At 36.5% G+C, this 14859-nt stretch overlaps 1 protein-coding gene across 7 annotated transcripts in view; it reads right to left on the reverse strand.

Annotated features, from left to right (window-relative positions):
- DCAF6 (DDB1 and CUL4 associated factor 6) overlaps nt 1-14859 on the reverse strand; it is an 81718-nt gene that overhangs the window by 58180 nt on the left and 8679 nt on the right. For all 7 annotated transcript variants that reach the window (XM_035315219.1, XM_035315218.1, XM_035315215.1 and 4 more), the window contains exons 2-4: nt 11121-11182; nt 5845-5937; nt 499-684 (exon numbers count right to left, since the gene is read on the reverse strand). In XM_035315219.1, coding sequence (XP_035171110.1) covers nt 499-684; nt 5845-5937; nt 11121-11182 — 341 coding nt within the window. The remainder of the gene's footprint in view (nt 1-498; nt 685-5844; nt 5938-11120; nt 11183-14859) is intronic.

Below are 14859 nucleotides of genomic sequence, written 5' to 3' on the forward strand. Positions count from 1 at the left end.
ACATATATTTTCAGATTAAGTTATTTACATACATTTTGAAATAACAATTTCTTGGGATTATAATGGTGAAAAAGGGTTAGACTGGTGATTTTTTTTTTGGGAGGGGGTGGGGGGGAGGTCGGAGGGGTAAAAATAAAGCAGTGAAACATAGCCACCGCCCCTTTCCGTATCACCAACTTCAGAAAGAACTTCACAGCACAATTTAAGCCATTTTTGCTCTACAGAGAATTATTTTAGTGAAGATTCATTCAGCTAATGTGTTTTTAAAGAAAGTGGTCTTTACAATACTCCCTTTTGGAACGTGCTCAGTTTAGATAAAATATGCCTCTTTTAAAGCCTACGCTGTAAGGAAAAATAGAAAATAAAAAAGGTAGGAGGAAAGTTCTTTAGTTCTCACTGAAATAAAGCTTTCATCACCTGATTAAAACCTTGTGCAACAATACAAAAAAAACATGTATTCTAGCTCTTTTAAAATTATCATATATTTTCATAAGGTACCTCATAGGTGGTTCCATAATGGCATGTATACTGGCATTGTCTGTTGGTCTCCGCATCTTGCTCAACATTAGTATAAAAGATGACCCCATCTCCAGAACAAGACACAATCTGTTTGTCATTGGTGCATGGTAAAAATTTCGCACTAAAAATATTGGCTCGATGTCCTGAGCGAATAGTTGTTAAAACCTATGAAAGAAAAAGATAGGCTGTATCAGGTTAACCTTTTTAAAGCAAATAAAGAATGAGAAAATAATACAGACTCTGGTACTATAAAACATCAGTTACATACAGGCCGCCAGTGATGAACAGCTTGATAGCAATAGAACAGAAAAGCTGTCTTTACACCAAGTTTCTTCTAAGAACAAATTGGTTCCACAAGAGACATTCGCTTACATGCTTGCCCAAAGTACTCTGCAAAATGAAAGAAGTGGAACGCATCTGCCACTTTTTTTTTTCTTTTCTTTTTAAAAAAATGCTAGCTATGTATTACATCAGGTTTCTCAAAGTAAAACATCAGAGCAGGATAATGCAGCCACCCTGCATGGCAGTGAGGAGAGACTTAAAAGATCTGGAATGCTGTGGGTAAAGAAGAATAAGGCATCCTAATCCAAGCCAACTTTATAGACTTTAAAAATTGATACTACCCTTAAAATTAATCCACTTTAAAATGAGATCTGAAGCTTATAAGAAAGGATATTCTGAAAATAGTCAAATAAAAATCTAAGAACACGACTACTAGGCAGAAAACTAAAAGTTTAATTCAGTCTCAATGAAATGTCATCCATCTACAGTACAGCAGAGAAGCATATAATTTACTTTACAGTTGGTTTTAAACATTTTGTGATGACACTTTTATGTTTCCTAACATAATTTGGATTAGGCTATTAGAACCAAAAAAATCATTCATGTGCTTTCCTGTACAATGGTGAACATTCTATACGTAGATTATTTTTCCTATCTGTAGCATTTAAACCAAACTGCATTTTTAACACTACTAATGATACATACCAAGTTGTTTACGGGAACAAAATCACTTCCAAATTTCCACTCAATTAACTTAATCAAAGAAAACATTATGCAAATGTAGTTGCTCTGGCAGCAATAGTTGGTGCATAATAATTTACGAGTTTACAAGTATTTACAGTATTTCATGGCTTTTAAACAATTCACAACACACACACAGAAGATTGTGTATCTGCATATTTTAAGATACATGAAGCTCATTATTGGAAAAAAAAAACAGGAGATACAACCAATTCATTTTATTTCAATAAATGTGCCTCAATTTAGATTTGTTCAGACTTCTCCATTCAACTGAAAACCTTAAAAACCTAGATATTCGAAAGAAATGAGGAACTCGTTTCAAAGAAGTAACTTAGAACAAGGAATCCATAATGCACCCTAGTTTGCAGGTTAAAGAGGTGTCACCTGAAAATCCCACCTCTGATTTCAGTCATTGCTACTGTGAAAGAAAGTTTTTTGACCTGACAAGAAATCCTTTCTGATCTCCCTAGTAAAAGTCTAAACTAAACCATATTAGATTTCCTTTCCAGTTCTCCACTGCTTCCTCCCTGTTACTGAATATAAGCAGGCAAGGCAGCCTTATTCTTTTTATCCTTCTCCCATCAAGTTACGCCTGTTTCCTGAAACTTCACATTTCCACCTCACAACCCTCAAGCTTTTCATTCAATCAACAGCTGATCTATTTTAATCTGCTGCTTCAGTTTTCCCCATATGCAGATCTCAATGTAGATGTGGAGACCTACATTTGATGATTACTCTCAAGCTCGGATAAATTAGATTTTTCTTTCCCTCTCCTCTTCTCCATAGTAAACTGAAAGAGCATTCAGAAACGTATACATGGTGACATGCTTTGAGTAAAGGAAAGAGTTTTGTCACAGGCAGACTCTTTATTATCTGCAGATTTTCCATGCCCTTCTCGACTTGCACTATACATCCTTTTCTGCTCTGGTTATTACACTGCCTTAGAGGCAGGAAAAAGAGAGGCACCTGTTACAAAAAAGGTGCTTGTCCTTTGGCTGTAAAACAGATGAGAAAATTAAATGCAGACAGCCAACCCCCAAAAGCCTAGCATTAGCTACACAGTGTAAATGCTACTGTCTTACTTCATTGGAGCATTTAACTACCAATGTACAATAGGCTACCAAAAATTAACAACCAAGTAAAAACAGGGGGAAAGATTAAAAAAACAAACAAAAAAAAAAACATTTTTCAAGGCTTGATTAGCTATAATTCAAATATCTTCACAACTTCTGCAATTGCTTACACAGAAAATCAATTGAAGAGGCAACAAAATCAAGATTTCAAATTGCATCTCTTAAGAGAAAAGAGTACATCTTAGGGACATGATTACTTATTTATGTAGCAATCCCAGAGGCTTACTACTTCCCTAACAACGTATATTTTGCTCCAAGAAACACTACACAAGATGAGCATGTTTTGGCAAAGTAAATGAAGAAGTAAAAATTTGTTCTTTGCAGTTGTATTTTTTTGTTGTTCTTGTTTTTTCCCACCATGTTGCTGTTCGGCTTTTTTCTTATAAAGGAGTAAGCTATGAAATTGCCTGTTTGATTATGCTCTTTTAGAATCTGTGGCAACTACTAGGCTGTCTTTTTTAAACTAGAAATGTTTAAGTTCCATATCCAGATGGAAACTCTTTACGGTGACTTTATTTTCCTTTTTGCCATAATGAATAAAACCGAAATCTTAAAGTCCCATTAAAAACAAAACCAGTTAAAAAAAAAAAAAAAAAAAAAAGTGGTTGTACTTATCTTCTACTTTAGCTCACTTTTTGAAAAGAGGCCTGTTGAAATAAATGCAAGTCAAATATCAGTGGTTTCCTAAGTCTTCCAGGATGTATTTAGAGATCCCATTCAAGACACAGAATCATTTACAATCCAGCCACTTCAACAGTATTTTCTTTGTCCCTTTCAAAGCCCCTCATCTTCAGGTGAAAAGTAGCAATTCTAACTCTAGAAAAGATGCAAACTCCCAGTCCCACTAAGCACACTCCAAAGCCTCTCCAATCCTTTCTCGCAAGCTGAACCCTTTCCCTTTCTGAAGGCAAACCAGGCTACAGATTCAAAAATCCTATAGCGTAACTGTGGGTAAGAGTCCTGTGCACACACAGTCTTAGCTGAGAGAAGTCTTGGGCCACATTTAAAAGCTTTGAAAATTGAGTGCTCAGCCTGATGTAAATATACTAATTCCCATCTTTCTGTACTTGTGGCACAACAAGCTTTAGCTCCAGCCAACTCTTTTTTTTTTTTTTTTTGAACAGGGATGGTACGTACATTGAGATGCCTAAAACATTTATTTTGATGGAGGTAAGTAGTCTATAGTGGGTAGACTGAAATCAAATGAGAAAGAAAGGATCCACAAAAGGAATTATTCTCAGCCATGTCAAGGTATAACAAAGCACTTCTCTTTTGATTTAGATTTGCAATTACTATTAGAAATCACAGTAATACATTCATCCTCAGATGCACAGAGAACACAAATATAAAACCTATTCAAACTTGAGAAATATTATTTGGAAAACTTCTTCTGAGGCCCATAGTAACAATTAATACATCTATCTGACCATACACAACAAAAACTGGACTTAGGTACTCAACACTGGTGTAAATGACAAGTAAACAAGAATAAACGCTTCCTTATTAAACAGAATATTTTACTAAGGCAGAAGACAATATTGATGGCCGAAGTCTATTTTAGCTAATCCAGCTAGCTCACAGCAGAAAATAAGGTGGTAATGATCAGACAAGATGACAGAATTACAGCAGTGTTCTAGTAACAATTCCAATTTGTTCTCTATTGATTCTGTTACTTACGCCAGAGAAAACAAGCTAACACAATTATAACAGTTGTTTTAAAATAAAATAATTACAATCATAATAAAAATCATACCTCTACTACATTTCAGGGACAACACTGGTTCATAGGTCTTTTTGCTACTACCTGCTGTTTTACAATTGCATTTGCGTATATTGAAAATCTATCTGCTCTGCTGTTACGCAAAATGCACTTAAAATAACTCCGCTGAATTAAAAACAGGGAAACAAAAAATCTCCTACGTTTCTCATTTCTCTTAAGTGGTGCAGTAGTACACAATGGGGGGGAGGGGGACAAAATCATCACATGAAGTTTAAGTTGCTGCACATATTAAAGTGTTACAGTATTATTATATAATAAGATAATTAAACAGTTGCCAGAAAGTGATATATTAAAGTCCCTCCAATAACATTCACTTTGAATTATATCCTTCATCCTCTTCCTAGTTGTCTCAGATACCTCTTCGTTCCTGGTCTAATGACACTGATCTGGACTTAAACAGATTGGCACCAACAATTGAAATTAAGAGATCAAGTTTGGAAGCTACGGTTCATTTGGGGAAATAAGGAAAAGGGCCTTACCTGTAGGCATCACTCCAATTCACTACTGTCTTCCCATCACAGCTCTTCATTGCTGCCTCCATAACCTCCTATTAAAACTCTCTTCCATCATACCAACTACTCATTTTGGTTCCCCCCTATATTTAATTTTTCAGTGCCTCTTCTGCATTTATTTCTCAAGAAGTTCTGAGTTTAGTTCTGAGGAAGCATGGAAGAGCAGACTTCACCTGAACATTGCTGCACAGGATCCCCAGGACTGAAGGATATGTGCAGAGTATCTGTTCCTGCAAACTACCAGCAGTTCCTTCAAGAGCAAAGTAGGGAGCATTGCTCCTATGTGATAGACATGAGTAGATGACATTACTGGAAGTCACTTGACTGGATCTTAACTCATGTCAGTGCAAAAGTGGAAATGCTGAGATTTTTACAGCACTTACCTTCACAAACCTGCTTCCCCTACCTCAGCACAAATTTTTCGCCATCCACATACGCGTACACACAAAGCAATCTCGTTTCAAATGGTAATAACTTTTTAATAAAGGTTGACACTTCACTTCAGCAACGTTACACAAAAAGACAATTCAGTATATTACACAGCAGAAACTAGTATAATATTTTAAAGCTAAAATGAAGACAATTCATCTGACTAAAAGATTTCACAATTACTGAATACTATTGCTAATTCTGACACTAATCTGTTGTGAGACCTTGTTCCTTTTGTGTCAGTCCACCTACCGTAAAAAGGGATAATACCAAAGTCACAAGGGATTAGAATACTAAGTTTTTTAAGCACCGTGGTGAAGTTTTATTCTAATTTATAAAACACTATAAAGTGCCTGATATTATCTTTGTCAGATAATAATTAGTTGCTCTTGAAAAATAATAACTGAAAACGTATTTGAAAAATATAAGTATTCAGAAACAAACCTACCTTTCTGCTGTAAGGATTACTAATTACCAGATTGGTGTCATCAGAACCAGATAAAATATATTCTCCTGTATCATTCCAGCAAATTGTATTCACCTGCATGAATTAACAAAAATCTGTTTAGACTTGCATTACAATTTTCAGAATATTAAAACATCAAAATAATATATTTATCTAACACCACAAAGAAAAGGAGTTAAGAAATGCAATTTAAATGATTTCATTTCTAAGCAGCTAGCACACACGAAAAGTACTTTTGAAATAAACTGATAAGGGAATCACCTGCTTTACCTATGGCCTCTCCATTTGCAGCTCAGTTGTTCCCTTTGTTCCTGAAGGAAAATTAAACCCTCACACAAAGGCCTCACGTCCCACAATTTTACATATTCAAGTGCTTTATTGTAGCAAATATACTCTACACAGTTCTGTGAATTTGAACTAGAGGATGTCAAAACACTCTAATAATCATTTCTTCAAATCATCCAAATTCTGAGCATCCATTGCTTCTTGGTCACCACACCTTCCCAGAGGATCTTGTGAAAATCAATGTAGAACCCATCCCAGATCCCCCTCTGAGGTGTGTGAGCATGCTGGGAAAGCCAAATCCTCCAGTGAGGTGCAGATCATTTGGGGAAAAATTTACAATATATTGCCCTACCAATTTTCCTTTTCACAAGACTGTGTTTAATACTGTGTTAATGAAACAAAGCTGTAAATGCACTCAAAATCCAGGAAGCTCAGAAAGTATCCTTAGAGTGGGCAGGTTTGCCTTCAAGCAGCAGCTCAAGCACAAGCACCAGAGACTGCGTGCATGGCCGTTCTTATCTCAAATAGCCTCTAAAATAGCTTTAGCTGTCAAACAGCAGCCATCAACACTTTCCACTGGCTCTTTCCTGTCAGCAGGATAACTCTTGTACTATGATGTGTCAGAGAGGACTGTATCATCAATCAAACCACCCTGCACTTTTTCTAAGTCCTTTTCTTATGCTTCCTTTTTCATTCAAATGCCTCATTCTTAATCTGAGCCCAAAAGACAGAACTGTTTTTGCTTGAAATAGAAATACCCATTTTAGTTACTACTTTAAGCAGAAGCTTAGCTGGGGTCCTTAATTAAGCAAAGTTGCAAAATGAGAATTAGGTGCTCACATGGATGGATCATGTGGGCACATGGGCAAGCAAAAGGAATTACCAGAACGTGACATATTCATGGAGGAGCTTTACATTAACTCTAATAGGCACTCAAAAAAAAAGAAGAGACCTTAGCATTACAACAGGCATGCCTATAGCAGGCTTGGCACAATGCACAGCAGCCGTCAATGTTGAGAACCATTAAGAAATGAACAGAAAAGCAAACATCATTCTGTCAGCATATAAATCCATGTACAACAGATCTGCATCCATACTGCAGTTTGGGTTCACATCCCACATATTCTCAATTTCTATTAATGTCCATTTGAAATCAGAAGTTATGAAAAAGAATGACTAGGATGATTATAAGCACCTAATTAAGCAAGTGGGGGGAGGTGTCCAAAAAAAAAAAAAAAAAGATGAAAAAGATGAAAAAGATGGAAAGGAAAGCAAGGAGAATATAGGAAGACGCAAGATGCAAATGGCAGGCACAACATTTATCTGAGTTGCAGTTCCACAACCCTAAACAAGACATCAATATTTTCCTTCTGAATTCTGATTTCATTCAGGGTTGAGCAATTTCAGCATTCCCTACCCAAGCCAAATATGGTTCAGAAAAAAACGTGAAGTGAGATGACTTAACTAAACATGTGCTAGAAGTCTGCAAACTACACTGCCTTTTTAATCTGTACCAGAACACCTTGTCAACATCACTGGCAGAATCACTGAAGTCTTTCAGTGGAATGAGCTTGCCTCCTTCCCCTACCCCCTGTGAATACTCACTTTCAATAACTGATCAGTTAATACAGAATACTTTCAGTGTTCAATAGATCCTATTGACCAACAGTGAATACTAGCCCCAATAAATATGTATATGGACACCGAAACCAGATGGTCAATGACAGGAGATTAAAAAAAAAAAAAAAAAAAAAAAAGAAAGAAAGGATAAAGTCCTCACGTCCCATTCTAAGATAGAAAACCCACTATTAAAATACATTGTAAATGAGAACTAGCTAGAAAACTGGTTTATATCTCCAAACAGCGTAGGAAAGCTACATATCTATTACCTTCAGGCCACTCAATGCCAAACCAAAAGTATAATGTTACAGTTTCTACACAAAGAGTTGGAAATTCCTCCTGCTAGGGCCAAAGCAGAGGATATAGCAAACACAAATGACCAAAAATTACCAATAAGATTAAAAGAGTCAGAGGGTATTTAATTAGTGTTTTTGTTTGTTTGTTTGTTTCTATTAGGTATTCCACAGTATCATCTGTATCTAATTTTGTTTGCTTTTTGACTAGCCTTGAAAGGAAGCAGCAAGCACTTTAAAATCATTAATTGAATAGTTAAGAAATATTTTTTCTATCTTCGGGTTTTCCTCAAAACCAATGCAGCAGGCAGTGCAGCCAATCCTTGAGACTGAAAAAGCAAATCCCTCACTCCTATCCTTTTGTTAGAAAGATAGATCAACAGCACACAAAAATAAATATAAAAAAATAATAAACGAAGAAGAAAATAAGAAAGTAAGAACATCCTTAGAGACAGAAAATCAGAAATATCTCCCAACAAAAGAAGGGGGTGAAAAGGCATTACTTGTTAGCTATGGAGGAAGAAGTAAAAACTACACATTCTAACCACATGCTAAACACACTTCCTAAAGTCATTTAAGCATAGCTTTAAGGACCACGTTTAAAAGTGACTTGCTCAGAAATGCTGTGTTGAAAGAGATGTACAATTAACACTTGATACTGAACTGAATATCTATACATAGAAATGAGAAATTACTCTTTCAGGTGATCCTCTTCTCTCTAATTTAAAATGTAGTATTTCCTCATATCAAAGGATCCATCATCTACCTACATTTATTTTTTCCCCATTCAATATGTTTTAAAGTTACTGTTTTCTCTGTTTTCCTCGCCCTTTGTTGCTGCTGGTCTAAATGGACTCTCAACATTCTCACCTAGTTTTACACATTTGCAGCTGAGCTCCTTGCCACCTTAAGCTCCCTTTAGACATAACCCCAGAAACAGCAACGTCTGGGGTACCTATGACCTCACTCAGAAAATGTAAATCATGTTGAAAGAGGCAAATCACACCCTGGAAGGGTGATAAGGTTCCCAGCAGACACTGGTGGCTAGGTAGACTAATTCAATTACTTCACATATTACTGCTCAAGTCTGTTCAAGTGGTAAGAGATGAGAGGAGTGGAAAACTGCACTGTTTCGAAGACTAAGGTACATAAACTCTGAGATAGAAATACTCCTATCCCAAACAAAAAGGTGCTATGGCAATATTAATGCTGCAAGAATATGGATTGCAATTTTTAATTTACTTCTGCATTTGCTTTTATTTTGCAGGTTTTTTATAAAGCGAGTAGTAAGAAATTATACTGAATGGTTGTTGACAGTGCTTTGTTAATTTAACTTCTCAAGACCTTTTTTCAAATTGTAACAATATCTTAAACTATAATGCTATAAATTCAGAATGAAAACACTTTCCACCCAGCAAAATAATCACGTTAGGCATGGTAAAAGCTAACAAAATAAACTCAACCTGCATTTTCAAATACATAACCACCAGGTAGATCCAGATTTGAAATCCAAATCCAAATTTGAAATTTCTGTTGCATGACACCAAGGTACTTAACTAAAATACAGATTAGTCACTCCATTTTTTTTATTATTATTATTTTTTACAAGTAGCAAAGTATTACTGTTTTCCCCATTTTATAGGCACAGCTGGCTATTTTTACAAGGAAGCAAAGAAAACAACAACAACAACAAACAAACAAAACTTCAGGAAAAGAAACTTGAAAAATTCCTCCTAAGTACATTTTAGGAGATGAAAAACTACTAGAAAAGAATCTTCAAAATAAAAATCATTGCTACAGTCTTAAATACAAAAAACTGGTAAGTATCTTTCTACAGAGTGTCATTCATGAAAACGTTTCTGGTTGGGAGGGGAGGGAGAGAAATCAATGCATTAGTATTTAAGCCAGCATCACCTGCAGCAGAACATTAAGCAGTCAGTACAGCAAGAGTAGCCTCCTTTTTTGGTACAGCAATTCTAATCCATGACTGTCCGTCCCAGTCTTTTGCATCTCTCAAAAATACACATAAGATCCTATTTCTGAACTCCAACCAGAAGGTGAGATTTTATTTAACATGTTCTTTAAAATTACTAGTGACTGAAGTTAACAATTGTAACACTCCTTAATTTAATATATAAAGAAAATCTACATTTGAACAGCATTTTAAGTAAATTTACACTTGCATTTTCACGTTTTATACCCTTCACTTTTCTGATATTTTCTGTGACAAAGACAATGCTTTAACAACCCTGAATTTCTGCTCCATTTATCAAAGATAATACAGCAAAGAATCCTACCACAATAGCTATAATTTCTTTGTTCAGAGGATAGAACTAAGGGTATTCATTACACCAGTAAATCTGTACGTAGGCAAGTATCCCCAGCTTGTTTTCTGACACTGATAAATGAGAAACAGTGTTTCTGCTAGAGCATGGAGCCACTGGACGTTAAAACAAATCTCTCTGCTGTGTGCCTAGTTTGACTCTTTTTTTTTTTCAAGAATACGGTTTATAATATTCGTAGCCCTTTCAAAAATTAAGTATTTAAAGAAGCAACATTTCTAGCTATGTTTTTGCCTTTCAGGGGAAGCTTATTTTTTTCTTTGTCTCTTTAAATAAATGTGCAGCACTTAATCACTTGCTTTTAAAGTGTGGAAAACAAATCACTTAAAACACTAATAGAGATTTAAGCTTTTTAAAAATATAGCACAACATAGCACAAAAATTGCTACAGATTCCACTCTTAAGTTTAAGGTTAATTGTAACTGAAAAGATAAGCATCTGTTTTCCTGACATAGGAGTTTAACTCATTCCATAGCAGGATGGGTATTAAAGTATAGAAATGGGATTTGGTTTTTCTTCAAAGATAAATTGGCAAATGCTTAAGAAGAAACAAATACCTACAGAATTCATATGTAGGTCTCAATACACAGAGGTTTCCAGCTCAGCTTTAATACACAGAATTTGCATTCCCAAGTCAAGGAACGATTATTGTGGTATCGAAGTCATAATTTAACATCTTTCAACAAACAAAGAAAAAAAAAAGCAACTAGTCACTTACACATCCATCGTGCACATTCAAGGTTGCTTCAAGTTTTAATCTTTGGATAAATTCTCTTCTCCCTGTGAAGAAAAATACTTATTACATACTCTATTAAAATGGTAACACTGAAGAAACTAATTAAGACCCTACTAATGGGCACTAATGGGTAAAAAACCTGAACAAGAAAGAACTGGAATATAAATCTAGGTCTTGAATGAATACATTTCATTCTCATTTCACAAATGTTAAGACAAGCATCACATTCGCTAGCTTTTCCATCGCCTTTGAGAAGAGTGTAGAAATGGTGACATGCACAGTACACAGGTTGACACTTCTCCTGAAAATAATAGCTAGAATGCTGAAAATAACCCTGTGGGGTTTTTGGTCAACATAGCTGAAGACAACAAGTATAACAGTTTTAGAAGTATGACGTATCATATAAGGCATACAAAGGAGAACGTGTTTAGGTCTCAAGCAGAAAGTAAAACAGTGTACTGAAAACAACATGACCTCTTCCTAAGCTAGGTGCTTATATTAAATGAAAATTGGAGATATGAGGTTAGAGTGCCTTTGTTTCATGAAAACAGGTTCTAATGAACTTAATAATCCCAGGAAAATACTTTCCAAAAAGGAAAACACTGATAAGCCCGATCTTTTTACTAAAATCCTAAAGCCTCTTAAGCTCAAAGGACGTTATCTTTTTTTGTCCTGTATTTGTAGAGCTCTGAGAACAAAACTCTAGGTAAGATGCTAGGCTGTATTGTTTTTGAATACCAAACCTACTGAATTAACTTTCCTTTGAGGAAACTAAGGAGACAGGGAGAGAAACTGCAGCATCAGAGGGCCCACACCTGAAGACCCTATGTCTCATCACTTCTTTTGGTCCAGCTCCAAGAACAGCCCACCTCAGCGCCCAGTGTTGTTGCCTCCAGCACTCCAGCAGAAGTTTGGGACCGTAATTTCTTCTCTATCTATTCATTTCCTCATTGTGTCTTTTACTTGCCCCAGATACAATCCTGAACTGGAAAAGACCACCTGATATCCGTGCCTGGTCCCTTAGTGCCAAGCATCTGAGCAGGAGTATGAGGTACGAGTTAAAGAAGAGGTAGAGTTAAACTTCTTTCCAACACCCTCTCTGTATTGTTGGTGGGCTGTTATCTACAGATAAATCAGGCAGTGCAGTGAGCGTGTAACAGAGATAGTACAGAAACAAAACACAAGGAAGGGGCACTGAAGAAATGTTAAAATATGTTGCTTCCAAAAACCTTTCTATGTGATAAAGTACTCAGCTCAATTTTAAGACAACAGAATGGATTTTTTCTAGTTTATCTTATCACTCAGGACTGGAACCAGCAGATCCCAAATGTTTTTTTCCCTAAAATAAAAACAGAACTACATGAAGAAACAGATCTGAAGAAAATATCATCTCTGCATTTGCTGTTTTTAAAAGCTGAGTTAGCAGTGGAATCTTCCTTGTACTGCAGCAATAACTTCCTTAAAATTATTGTTTTGATTAAAAATTTCAGCCATAAATAAATCCTAGGATTTTCTCTCATTTGTCACCTGAATATTTTTGCAACTTCCACATTTTTGTCATTAATAACACAATACTATTAAAAACATAATACCTTTATCTCGCTAGTAAATGATTAATAAGACTGCATCCCCATTTCACTCCAGGTGCATCACAACTCTTATTCCTTATACTTTCTAAAAGTCAAATTCCCCTTAGCAAGGGCTGTGCTCTGCAGGGGGACAAGACACTTGGCAAATCCTTAATTCTCATTCACGTAACACAGGGGCTACCTGTTCCCTCCATCTCCCACGGAAGGCAGCCCTCCTGTCTCTCCCTCCAGCTAACAAGATGGGGCAGATACAGTCTTTTGCCAGAAGCCCCTAGAGTACTCCTTTCTGGCATCAAGACCTCTGTCATTTTGGTTTGCCTTTTCCCCCCCCCCAGTAAAGCGTACAGGCTCTGTAAGAGCCAGAAACTGTTTCTTTTCTCCTCAACTACATACCACCAGAGCATGAAAAATTCATGTCTGAGAGGTTGCTTCAATACCCAGTTTTCCCTATTCAATTTAGACTGGTTTATGATAGGGACCAAGTGACCAAGCTGCCATGGCACAGATCACGTCACTGGACAGCAGAGCACGCAAGAGGTTTGCTTTGAAACCCTTTAGGTGAAACTACTGAGAAATAACCGATGACCAGCAAAGCACTGTAAAATTTCAAAAGGCAACAGTGACCTCCCTGTGAAGTGTTTACACATCCACATTTGGAAAGCTCTCAAGCTAGCACTGCTCTCACCCATTTTCAACAGACGTGATGTACTGTTGAAGCTTCAAGGGATAGCATCCCTCTCAGTGCAGCCATCAATAAGACTTTCAGTTTTTGTCCATCCAGCCTTTTTCACCAACCATGAGACACTACTGAAGACTCAAGGCACAGTGCCAGCCTCCATACAGTACATCACTAAGTTTTTTTAATTTTTTTTAAGCTGGAGACTATAGGAATGAGGTCAGTTCCATGGCCACATTCTGATAGCAGCAAAGTTTAACACTTCAAGCATGTAAGATCTTTGTATGTTTGAAATTGTACTCTGGAATTTCCTATTGAAAAAGTCGAGAACATTTCACGAAGAAGATCTAGACTTGAAAGTGTGTTTGTGCTATCCAGCAATATAACCAAACTTTGATCCAAAGCTGCACCCCCACGGCACGAGAAACTGAAAGACAAGCCTTATTGCAAAAAGCAGTAATAGATCCTGTTTGTCAAACGAACGTTTATGGCAAGCTGGCTCTTCCCGAGGCCAAGTCCCTCGGTGCTCGCTTGCTGTGACATTTGAAATGCCCTACTTTAAAACTGAAACGGAGCCAGTGTCTGTTCCCAATGCAGAGCACATGTTATCTTGCACTCCAGGAGCATTTCAGAACCACTCTTGATTTTCCAGCATAGAGTTTACGTGTTGGCAAAGCCAACTCCCAAAAAGATGGCCAATCCAGGTAATTTGTTTATCTCGCTGGGCTATGTCAAACTCTGCACAATGATTGAGGATAACTTTTGATCTGCGTCTCAACACACTGATTTTCCTTAGCAATTGTCTTTGAATATTGCACACAGCAGACAGAACTACACCATGCAGTCAACAGGACTACACGCACTAAGTGCTGCATTAACTTTCATCAAGAAACATTAAAATCCTTGAACATGAACAGAAATCTCAAAAAACATTTATTAGCTGCATTGACTGAGAGTGGCCCCGTTTTACAGACACAGATTGTGACACACAAAACGAAAGCAGCTTATCAAAGGAGAGAGTGAATTACCAGTACTGCCAGAAACCAGATCCATTAGCGTGACCCCACAGCCCTTTGATCGAGCCCTTCTATTATATTTCCTAATTGTTCTGGGCTACTGCATGAATGCCAAAAAATATGATAACTCTTGCTTTTTATCAACCTTTAAAAAGGTAACTTTCAAGTTACTATGGACAACTGTTCCTTTATGATTTAAGTTCAAAACAGACAACTTAAATCCTTCTCTACTTTTAATGATAATTTAGCAAGCCTAAAGGTCTGAACGCTATACGGAAACACAAAACATTTTAATTTCTATGAAGATACCTACTTGCCATTTTAATCTGCAAGAGCTTTGTTACAAAACACGCAGCATCAGATGACTTAGTGTTAATCAAGCTTGCGCTTAAAACCCAAGACATACTTCAGAATAAGCTTCATGTATAAGGAAACATAGA

Source organism: Oxyura jamaicensis, chromosome 1 (assembly GCF_011077185.1).
Source record: "Oxyura jamaicensis isolate SHBP4307 breed ruddy duck chromosome 1, BPBGC_Ojam_1.0, whole genome shotgun sequence".
Taxonomy (NCBI): domain Eukaryota; kingdom Metazoa; phylum Chordata; class Aves; order Anseriformes; family Anatidae; genus Oxyura; species Oxyura jamaicensis.